The sequence below is a fragment of the Polypterus senegalus genome, chromosome 4 (genome assembly GCF_016835505.1).
Source record: "Polypterus senegalus isolate Bchr_013 chromosome 4, ASM1683550v1, whole genome shotgun sequence".
Taxonomy (NCBI): Eukaryota; Metazoa; Chordata; class Cladistia; order Polypteriformes; family Polypteridae; genus Polypterus; species Polypterus senegalus.
In genome coordinates, this window is record NC_053157.1 from 167,045,667 (window position 1) to 167,057,841 (window position 12,175).

Genomic DNA, 12,175 nt, shown 5'->3' on the forward strand with positions numbered 1-12,175 from the left:
GCCACACCCACCACACAACAGAGCATCTGGATTGGGACCCAAGTGCAGTGGGTGACACCTCAGCACCACACTGGAACCACCATGTTTTCTCTGTATGTTGGAGGACCTGCTTGCAGGGCTAGATGCAGATTAACATCATACCCAGAATGAAGCAATTGCAGAATAAGGGCCTTGCTCAAGGGTCACTTCTGGCGTTTGCGGGATTTAAATCAGCAACTTTCTGATTGCCAGTCCAGATCCCTAGCCTGAGAGCCACCACTCTGCCCAGAGCAACAACAACAACGGAGAAAGGTAAGATAAGTAAAGTAAGAGCCTTACAAATTATTTAGTTATTTACCAGCATTGCCAATGAAAAAATGATAATGAATTAACTGAGTTAAACTCTCCTCCTTCCCCCATTATTATGACTGTCTCTGGGTGAGCAAGTTAAAATTCATTTTGTCCATCCTAAAACAACATGATAACTTTCCAATGCAGTTGTGCTTGTTTCTTTTTCTAAAACCAATAGCATGCTGACTTACACAGCTGGTGCTGTACAAAGGATTAACATGTACAGTGAGTTCACTCATTTTTTTCAATTCTGTTGTGGTATGTAAAACACAAGACGTCACACAGCTTCTCTTCTGTTTGTGGGGTCCGGATGAGCATTCAGTAGTTGTCAGCTCCCATGCAAACAGAGCCCGTTCCTATGACTAAAGACAAACTCAAACCTGTTTGATATTGTTGGGGTGACTTACCTCTGACTCACTAAGATTATGCAAATGGAGCCTACGACTGAGAAACACTAAAAAGGTAACTCAATGTGACATTGTCCTCCTGAACAGGATTGGACCATATTCAGAGAAATGAGTGTATGTGTCTCTGTGTCAAGATGTAAATCTTAGAAAAGATAAATCAAGTATGAACCACTCAACTTATCACCAGTACTAGCATTGCAAAATACTAGAAGATTATTGTCTCAGAACAGGAGACCCCATGTGGCTGATGGCTTTTCACTCCAGTCTTTAGCATGATCTATCTATCTATCTATCTATCTATCTATCTATCTATCTATCTATCTATCTATCTATCTATCTAGTCATTATGTTCTGCTTCTTTCCATAGTCTCAAAGTACATTTATTCACAACCCAGTAATAAATTGGAAATTAGGCAGTGTCATGTGCCCCTCTGCTTTAGGTATTTGCAAAGCTGATTTATAAATACATTTATATCTTAGCCTAGTTTGGCTGACAGAGTTGGGAAAAATGAGTGCACATCGTGTTGCCCCTGACCCCAAGTGAGTGGTGTGAGGCAGACCTGGTAGCATGAACATTTAGGCATGAGGTGTGGCAGAAATAAGATAATTGGAACCACACGGAATGAGTTGTGGAAGATCAGATTGGCAGCAGTGGCATTGGAGAAAGGCTGAGGAAGGAGATGGCCTCTAGTAAACTTTGCATGATGGAGTGAAGGACAGGAGATGCATTTTACAATGTTTTAGTCTGTCAGAACTGGTGATGATAAAATGTTGTCCAGTTGGAAGACAAGTAACGGCAAAGGTCTTCAGTAGCCTACCAACTATAATCAGGCAAAAGTAATCAAGAGCAAATTATTAATCAGTAGGGTTAGGTTCAATCTATTAGTCTTTGCCTTGATTGACAAGTGACAAAACCATCATGAAGAGAGGCATTAAAAAATCTAGTGCCAGTATTTAAAAAGCCAATAAAAATGCTCTATTCAGCAAAGTTCCTGTGTTGGATAAAAACAGGTTTTACAAAAGGCAATTTTGAAAACAAAAACTGCAATAATTAAATACATGGTAACTACATCATTGAACCAAAATAAAATGATAAAAATTAGTTGACTTTTATTTAATTATGCATTATGCATTTTTGACACATTGATAATACGGCATCAGACTTCCTAATTGCTATTTTAATTATTACATTTTAACAAAAATATTATTCCATACATAACAGCCATAGATAGGAATAAAAATTAAAGAGGTGAAGAACGATTATATGTTGCATACAATGCACCTAACTTTGTATAATCTTAATAGTTTGGCCTGACTTTAGGAAAGTTATTTCTTAAATTTTGTTGTTGACATGGTACTGTCTAATGCTTATTTGTGTATGACCATGTGTTTTATTGTAATATTATCCTAATAAATTGAATATAGAAAATATTTTGTGGACTGAATTAAATTATTAGCTTTTCACCTCCAGTATTTCTTTGTAAATCATTTTATTTGAGCAGCTGCTTTGTGCTGAACAAACACAGGTTTTGATGGTACCAAATTCAGTGTTTGGCTGTGTGAAGGACAGCCAGGTCCCATGCCCGGCAGGGACACCCCTGCTGCTGATGCTCCGGGGGAGCTGCCACGGGCAGTTCAATACCTCCCCCGGGACGCTTGGTGGCAGCCTCCCTGGCCGACGGTGATTCCCCAACCACCCGCAGGGCTCCATGGTAGATGGAGTCCTCCACAGCTTGGTTGGGGCCCGGGGTGGCCGCTAGGAGGGGCTGTCTGCTTCCCACAGCCCGGCTGGACAAGTCTTCAGCCCCAACCGGAAGTGCAATTAGGACCAGGTGGTTAATCACCTGGAACGCTTCCGGGTGGGCTATAAAAGGGCCCAGCCACCACCAGTCGAGGAGCCAGAGTCGGGAGGAGGAGGACTAAGTTTGAGGAGGAGTGGTGGAAGAGAAGAAGGATTGTTGGTTGTGTTTATTGTGCTTTGGGACTGTGTTTGGGCTGTGTGGCACGGGGAAGACGTGTCCCACAGCTGCCGAAAAATAAAAGTCTTTGTGTTTTTATACGTGCCTCCGTGTCTCTCTGTGTCGGGTCAGTCGCCTATATAGCGCCTTTGTTACAGCTGGTAAACATATTGCTGTCTGCAACTCCTTGTTAACGCTCATTAAGATAAAAAAAAACTCCTAATAACTTTGAGCATTAACAAACAAATGACCTAAGACAAAACAAATCTATTGTAGAGATTTGGGCAATAAAGGCCATGTTCTAATAAAGATGTTTCTGAGTTGAATACTTAGGTATTAGTCAGGTGCCGGAGACAAATGTATGAAAATAATGTTAACAGTATCTGCTGTTTGCTGTACTTGAGGCACACAAGAACAAAATGAAGTCTGAAAATGCATCATTTAGACTGACACGTTATTATACTACCCAGGCCTGACAGCAGATGAAACATGTTCCTTTATAAAAATGAGTACTGTTCTGATCCATGCGGAGACACACAACACATGCATGCCCACCTACACTTGCACATTCTTTATACTGTATATGCCATGAAGGAGAGTGCAAATGAGCACTGAGTTGATGGAAAACAAGCCCTGCAGGCCCACTGTGCCTCTCTATAGAGTCTCAGGTCACTCATTAAAACCTCAATGTGCTTTGCCTATTGAACTCTTATAAATGTCACTGCCCATCTCTAGTCTCAGCAGGTTCCATCTCTTAGAGCTATTCTTTTATCACACCCATGTAACTAATGAGTCAGAGTTAGCCTACAATCCTCTTCGTAGTTCTAGTTTTAAGAATTCCCTGACATAGACAGTTACTATTAAAGGCAGGCCTTCTCTACCTGAATGAGGTCTTCAGAATCCATTTCTTTTAGAAAGTAAATCATATAACACAAAGCTGATCATGACTGCTTTAAATGAATAACAAGCAGCAAGACCAGAGCATTGCGGCACAGGGAAAGAGAGCAAAGTACAATGAGTGGGAAGAAGCAGGAGAGTGGGTGTAAGCTGGCAGTGTTTTGAACCGACTCATTTACTGAAACCTGAGCAGGAATTTTGGATCTGCAAACATTTGCCTTCAACATGTAAACCATTTTGCACATTTACAGCAGGACAAAACCAAACAAACCATTACCATACACACTACTTAGGTAGCATATATTTTTAACATAGTAAATTGAACTGGTTTCATTACAAAATAAAAAAAAAATTAAGACTTAGTTATATAATTGATTGCTACATTTAATAGCCATGTTCAAATCCCCTTTACCAAAAATAAAATGCAAAATTCTGTTATTTTCATAGTCTGTAAATTATATTCCCTTTTACAACACCATTTTGCTTATATTACAATATTTGTTCATCCTAAGCCATTATATTCTTATGCCATTAATTGCACAAGTCTAAGCATATGATATAAGCATGTGAATGTCTGCAGAGTGCAGTGGTCCTAATGCTCACTTGCCCATCATGTTTATTTTCGGTTTTTTTTTTGTTTTTTTTTTATTCCAGTCTGTGTATATCTTATGGTCCTCTTTGGCTATTTAGTCTGTACCCCATTCATTTTCGAGCCTTCCAGCTTTATTTCCCTGCATCTTCCTTTATTGTGATCAAATATACTATATACTGCTTATATATTGTTACAAGTGTGTCAGAAGGTCACAGTTGAAATCCCTCCCAGGCATGTGGTTCAACCCCAGACCAAGATGGAGCACTGATGTTAACTATATTAGTGTTTCTTTTCCTCCAACATTCGGAGAAACCGCCCAGTGAGGGGAGCCAATTCCACCATTTTGAGTCTCTGGACCATAAAAACATGACCACATCTGCCCCCGGGGCTGCCTCACACCACTCACTTGGGGTCTAAGGTTACACAATATGCACTCATATTTCACAACTCTTGTCAACTCCAAGCTATGATATAAAAATATATTTATATCTCAGCATGCAAATACCTAAAGCAGAGGGGCACATGGCACTACCTAATTTCCAATTTATTACTGGGTTGTAAATAAAGGTACTTTAAGACTATGGAAGGAAGTAGAACATCATGACACTGTACCAAGGATGGATGGATGGGTGGATGGATTTAAATACTAACACTATTTTTTTTTAAATGCCTCTCTTCATGATGGTTTCGTTACTTGTCAATTGAGGCAAAGACTAATAGATTGAACCTAACCCTATTGATTAATCATTTGCTCTTGATTAGTTCTGCCTGAGGCTACTGAAGACCTTTGCCGTTACTTGTCTTCCAACTGGACAACATTTTATCATCACCAGTTCTGACAGACTAAAACATTGTAAAATGCATCTCCTGTACTTTACTCCATCATGCAAAGTTTACTAGAGGCCATCTCCTTCCTCAGCCTTTCTCCAATGCCACTGCTGCCAATCTGATCTTCCACAACTCATTCCGTGTGGTTCCAATTATCTTATTTCTGCCACACCTTATGCCTAAATGTTCATGCTACCAGGTCTGCCTCACACCACTCACATGGGGTCAGGGGCAACACGATGTGCACTCATTTTTCCCAACTGTCAGCCAGAGATAGATAGATAGATAGATAGATAGATAGATAGATAGATAGATAGATAGATAGATAGATAGATAGATAGATAGATAGATAGATAGATAGATAGAAAGTTAATAACCAGTTCCTTGTTTTGCTGATGTTAAGTAGTTAAAAGACTACTTTTTCTGCACCAAGAAACAAAATTCTCCACCTGACTCCTATACTGCGTCTCATACCCTTAATCAATACACCCCATGAGTGCAGAATCAGCTGAGAATTTTTGCAAGTGACATGACTTGGTGTTATATTTATAGTTTGGGGTGTACAGAGTGAAGAGTAAAGGAGACAGGACTATTCCTTGTGCTGCTCCAGTGTTGCTCACATGCATATCAGTAGGACAGTCTTTGAGTCATACAAACGGTGGTCTGCCCGACAGATAGTCTATTATCCAGGACACCATAGACTCATCCAAGTTCTTATTTCTGAGTTTACCCCTTAACAGGGATGGCTGGATGGTACTGAAGGTACTGGAGAAATCAAAAAACATAATCCTCACAGCGCTGCTAGCTTTGTCCAGGAGAGAAAAAGCTTGTGGAGCAAACACATAATTGCATAGTTAGCCCTGAAAAGGAAATCAAGCTCTATGTACCTTGTCTGTGTTCCTGTCATTACTAATTATCTTTAGTTTACCAATAATGTAATGGTCAAAAAGGCCAAGATTCTAGTGTTTGTTCCTCCCATGCACAGTAGTCATATATTCCAGCCATCTTTAAACTATATAGTATTTATCTAATGGAATTCACTTGGTATCTAGACTTTTAGACACCTCTGTATTAAATATGTACAATCATTCTTTGAACTATTTTACTTCAGATACAGTCTTCCAGTAATACTTTAAAACTGTTACCATGTAGAGGTTACAAGTAGAAATTTTGTTAAAAGAAACCTGCCTAACTTTATTAATCTCCTTTCCAATGTCTATAATTAAAAATATACTATACAATAATGATGAAGATATAGGCAGTATTTCCAGGCTCTACAAACTTATTTAAAAGTGTCCACCATCAGAAGATAAGCATCAGTGGAACTGGGGTCCTTTCAATTAAAATTACAAATGATGAATAGGATTTTCTTCATCAATTTCTCCAAAGCATAATGTAATTAAGTAGAAGGATGAACATGGTATATCCGTCTTGACAAAATTACCCAAACTATATCTGGGAAAAGATCTGGTTTGTGAATGATGTCATGCAGCCCTTGCCTCTCGAAGGTCACGTTTTGTTAATGCCTTACGGTGAGATCATAATGAAGAAAACATTGCGTATATGTCAGATAGTTTTGGATATACAGTTTCTCCTCATCCTCTAATGGCATCATTCAGAGTAACACCAGATGGCATAAAAATCTTTGTGATATCTTGCACTTCATTGCTTACTTGTGTATCCTACTCCACTGGAAGAACCCCAACCCACTCCCCACAAATGAATGGGAAAAGGATGTAAAAGTTTATTCAAAATTACAAAAAATTTCATTTTCTCTGTGAGAAATAGTTTAAAGCTTTTTCTGTTGGACCTCTGTTTAAACTTTTCAGTTTAATCTTTATCATGATTTTTCAAGATATATGAGGGACAATTTCATACTGAGCTGTCGGTTCACATCACTTTTTCATTTTGGCTGAGAAGAGTCTTTTGATTCATCTACTGTGAAACCCAAAAGTCTGGAAAGTAGTATCGCTTATATATTTGAATTGTGCCTAACAGACTGAACGCTCATTGATAAAATCAACAAAATAAAAATATTCAGAAATGTTGCTTTAGCCAATCAACCTCTATTTTCTGAATTTATCAGTTCCAGTTTTTCAGAAAGTGGCTGTCACCGCTGAAATGCCTTCCTATCAATATTTTCAAATATAATGCACAGATATTTCTCTTGCTGGATGTAGTTGTCAAAAAGCTTTCATAAATATCTGGCAAGAAAAGCAGTCAATAAGCTGCTTTGTGAAGAATCTGTAAATAGCTGTGCTATTAGACACCCCCTCTCAAAAAAATAACTTGGCAGTTCTAAATGATCCATTAGCACTCAACATTATAAAAAATAGCTTCATCAAAACAAGTAATAAAAGATTTTTATTAACAGACACATCTGAAAAGATATACAGCATACTCGCCCAATAATGATAATATTTACCTTCTTTTGAGTGTCCCCAGCCAGCAATATGACAGTAGGTGGAAGGAATGAAAGTGATGTCTGGCTCTGGTAGGCAGATAGTAGAGACAAACTGAGTCCTTTTTGCACAGTGTTTATCTTTCTTTTTCAGTTTGATAAGCACTGAAATACAGAATTAACAGGATTGAAAGAAGTTTGTACAGTTCTGCGCATCTCTGTATTCCACAAAATACCACATATCACAAAGAGACAGTGTTAATACAGCTTTATATAAAAGACAGACATGAAACAGAGATGAGAAAGCACATTTATTTTAAATTAAGTGCTTTAAAAAGTATGTCAGACTTGACGGCTGCAGTTGCTGATCTCATTGTTGGACCATGTTGATGTTGACATGTAAAATGACACGACTGTGAGGTGACATTCCAGCACAGCTGTACTCACCCCTTTTCCTGACAGGTAATACGGTGGTGCCTGACAGAGCCAGCGCTGTATAAAGAGTTAATAGCTGCAGGGAGTCCAGCAGTAGTGAACATTAGAAAGGAGCTTTCCAAGTACAAAACTGTAGTACAGTTCGACCCATAGATATTTGTGAAACAAATGCACAAGAAGTTGAATTAATTGCTCGATGACATGGATATGGGCTAAAACACTAGGCCACACCACTACCCTAACATAAATGACAAATTGTTTTAATTAATGAAGGAAATAAAATGTTTAGTTTCATCTGTTTGTTTAAATTATCTCTTCAGCAAGAACAAAGAGAAGCATATGGAAGCTGTTTATAGGTACATTTTGCATAAATGTTAGGATATATTTCCATAGACAACAGAGAAAGAAAAAGTTAGTTACCTAGTTAGTGGAGCTGAAAGAAGTAATTTGTGTAGGCTGAATGTCAATGTAAGTTAGATGCCCCTTCTTTAGTACAAATATATGTACTTACTATGCACATTGTGTTTGGCCACTTTTAGTAAAGGATTTTGTCTCCATGGGTTATTTCTGAATGTTTCCAGCTCTGCTTCAAGTTTGCATAATTGCACTTGGCATGCACTTGCAGAGGAGAAATGTAGATGTCTCCATATCGGCAATAAATATGTAAGATCAGGTGTGAAAGTGTATTGAAATATACAGATTATTTTATCTATTGTATATTCACCTCAGTATCTCATCTAGAATTGTTCCAGAGGAAATATGCCACTTGTACAATATAGAAATGTCAGATATTAAAGTTCTGTTCCTCTGGATGAATACCATGATGAAAGTATAATTCTGTTCATAAAGACTACCTGAGTCAGTTTCACTTTAGCATACACAGTATGTGCTCTTAACTCACTGAACTGCTAATCATATGTTTTGAGGTCATTATTGTTACAGAAAACAGTTACATTCTCCCATGAGAATCGTCCTTGAGCTTGTGTGATATCTTTTCTGTGTTTTGAGAAACTGTAAAAATGGAAGACAGTAAGCCAGGTGTGTGGCACTTAATTTTGGCAAAACGGGGAGAGAATTATCACGTTTTATTAGAACATTTTGTTTTCAATAGAAATGTCAGTTCATTTTTTTTCTTCACTTTTATATGCTCTGTTGTAAAAGTTTAGTTTTTGGTTACTGCTTTTCTGACACTTTAAGATAAGTCATGAATGTTTAACACTAGAATTACCAAAGCTTACGAAAAAACTTTTAAATCCAGCCCACCTTAAATCCAGTCGCCCCACTCTTTCAGTGTCTTTTGTCTTGTAAATGTGTCGATAAGCCCAAGCAGCAACCAGCTTATTCTGCAATCCTTCCACCGCCACAGAAAGTGCAAAAACATCTCCCAGCTTAAACCTTGTTTGAAAACTAACAGTGTCAGATCGGGGCGAACATAAACACGACTGAGAGAATAAAAAAAAAAAAAAACGCTAACCTTTACAAGTACCATACATTTACACCAAATGTTACAGACTCAAATCAAATGTATGTTTTTTATTGTATAATAGTAACAATAACAGCAGCTCATTACTCAAAACATTTATTTTGGGACGTGGGAAGGCTCAAACCGGCGACCTTTTGAATAAGAGTCAGCAGTCCTTACCACTATACTACCAAAGAATTCACAACAACAAGCCACACTTACCCAATTTCTTTTTCTTTGGTTATAGTCTTGAAAATTGTTCTATTATATTTGTACCCTTTGTGAAAGTGCTTATTTGATATTTGGACTTCAGTCTTTACACATTACACACTTCATGTCAAAATTTTGTCTTTTGTACTAAAACAGTTTGTCTTTTAGGTATGTGTTCAACATTTCTTGCATTTCCTGTCATCCTACACTTACATAGATCTTTATAGACACGGAACACAAATGCATGTGTTCCAAATAACAATATATTTTTTAGCCTATGCAGTTCTAGGTACCTCACTCCCTGATAAACAAGGCTTGAGCTGGGAGAGGTTTTACCATTTCTGCAGCGGTGAGAGGATGGGATAGCAGGCTCCTTGCTGCTTGGGATTATCATGATTTAAGGTGGGCTGGGTTTACAAGTATTTTCGTAACCTTTGGTAATTCTAGTGTTAACTGGAGCTGGCTGTCTGCTTAGCTGCTGCATACTTTCCAAGGACCTCTGTCTCCAATAAGAGATCTTCATTTTCATTTTTCGATTAAGGAAACATAATCAGTAACTAAGGAACTGGACAATCTTGAACTGCATGAAGACTGCGTGAACCCACCCATATTATGTAATTCTTTGTATTGCTTATATAATCTACTATTGGCTTTGATACAAAAATATAATTTTTAAGTAAAAGCTCAAACTCAATGTCACTGTCTGATTATTGATTACTAGCATTGCTGAGTGCTGATTGATCATTCCTTGTCTAGCTGGTGTCCCCTAAGGGTTCTGAAGACTGCTTTGTGGAATCTTTTAAAAATGGTAAACAGGTTTGAAGTAATGGAATGAAAATAAAAGACAGTCCCAATCAGCAAACAGCCTGTCATTAGATATCCCCTGTGTTGAATATATAGGATACAATAAGTATAGTGAGACAGGTAAGAGGTTACAGATAACAATTACATTGCTAGTTTTTACATTTCTTGAAATACCCCATGAAAAAAGAACCAAAGAGGTTAGTTTGTATCTTTTGTGTTGGATGTATGCCACAGGAGATCTGATAACACAATAAAATAGTGTGAATATTTCTATACCCTTTACCAGCCTCCATCTGTTGAAGAACACTGTACTAGCATTGTTAAAGAAATTATTTTAAAGTAATGGCTGGAATCCACCATAATAATTCTCTTCTAATTTTGAGCACTTCATTCATGCATTGTTCTTCTCTGGAATTTGTCTGGCACAGTTAAAACAGTTTTGCTTTACACGGTCCAAAACCTCACACAATTTTCCAGAGGATTACTCACTAGTGCATTATACAGATTAAAATATCCTCCTTTGAAATGTACTCAACACAGCATGCTGTAATGTCTATTGGAAAGGTAGATTGATCCAAACAAATCTGCAGATTTTATTTCAAGAAAAAATATTGTAGTAGCTTTTAGCGGGAGTCCAAAGACTAGTCAAAAAACAGGCAAAAGTCAAGAATTAAATCACCCAAACCAAACTTTAAATTCAAAGTCTGCAAACGTGTTCAAAGTCATCACCAAGCAGAACCCAAAATAATTTTCGAGGGAGCTCCTGTTAACAATCACTAGTGTATCCTTTGGTCTTTCACAAAGTTAAGACATCAGTTAGTGTATACCACCCCTTATTAAAACAGCAGTTGAATGACATTACACACAGTGTTGGTGTTGGCTCACGTGGCTAGTAACAGAGGGCATTACTATCAACAACATGGTGGCATCCATAAAAATAACACACCAAATGGCAATGCTGTGGGCAGTTCAATAAGTGAAAATCTGCTGGAGTGCTTCATTATCTCATACCAGCTATTGTGATCACAACTGGAGTCCAAACACATCATGGACATGTTAAAATTAATTTGTGACTGAAAAATTAAGATCTTACAAAGGAATATTCAAAGGAGTAGTCGGAAAGAGTCAAAGCACAATAAGACAATATCCAAAAGAAAAAAAAACAAAATCCATAGTGTAAAGTTGAGAAGAAAAGCAATTCAAAAACAAAATCCTACATTACAAAAGTTTGATTTTTAGAAGTCCTGTAAGGCTCTTCTACACTAGGTGTGTCCTTAGATTTTGTTTAAAGTTCAGATATCAGTCCATGGTCATCAATATCTTTTCTAATATCTGTATGATGATATCATACACAATGCCCATATGTCCAGGAGTGGATGTGGTAACTAATAACTATATATTAGGGACTAGCACACAAAACAGCTCCATCTGTTAAGAAAAGCATAATCAAATTGGTGATGTAGTTTCATCATTGAAATACTGTTAAAATGAAACAGTAGGACTGCTGATTAATTGCCATTAACATGTGTGATTAACACCTTAAAAATTTCTGCAATTAAGTTTTTAACACAACCTCGAAATGCAAAGATTTGTAGGAATCTTGAATAAACTATTGAGTCATGTAGTTGAACTGGAAATACTGAAAACTTTTAAAGAAGTTTTTGGATCAGATACATGAACATTCAGCCAGAAGCTAACCAGATAAGCTGATGGACTGAATACCTCTTTCTCACTTGTCTTCTTTTTTAAATAAAACATACCATATATATATATATATATATATGTGTGTGTGTTATTTTTGTAGTCTGTGTGGCTCCAGAAGTCACATCCTGCATAGAATAATTTGCTCAT

At 37.4% G+C, this 12,175-nt stretch overlaps 1 protein-coding gene across 2 annotated transcripts in view; it reads right to left on the bottom strand.

Moving 5' to 3' along the window:
* LOC120527799 (hepatocyte growth factor activator-like) overlaps positions 1–12,175 on the bottom strand; it is an 83,688-nt gene that overhangs the window by 7,495 nt on the left and 64,018 nt on the right. For both annotated transcript variants that reach the window (XM_039751630.1, XM_039751631.1), the window contains one exon: positions 7,438–7,578. In XM_039751630.1, the coding sequence (XP_039607564.1) occupies positions 7,438–7,578 (141 nt within the window). The remainder of the gene's footprint in view (positions 1–7,437; positions 7,579–12,175) is intronic.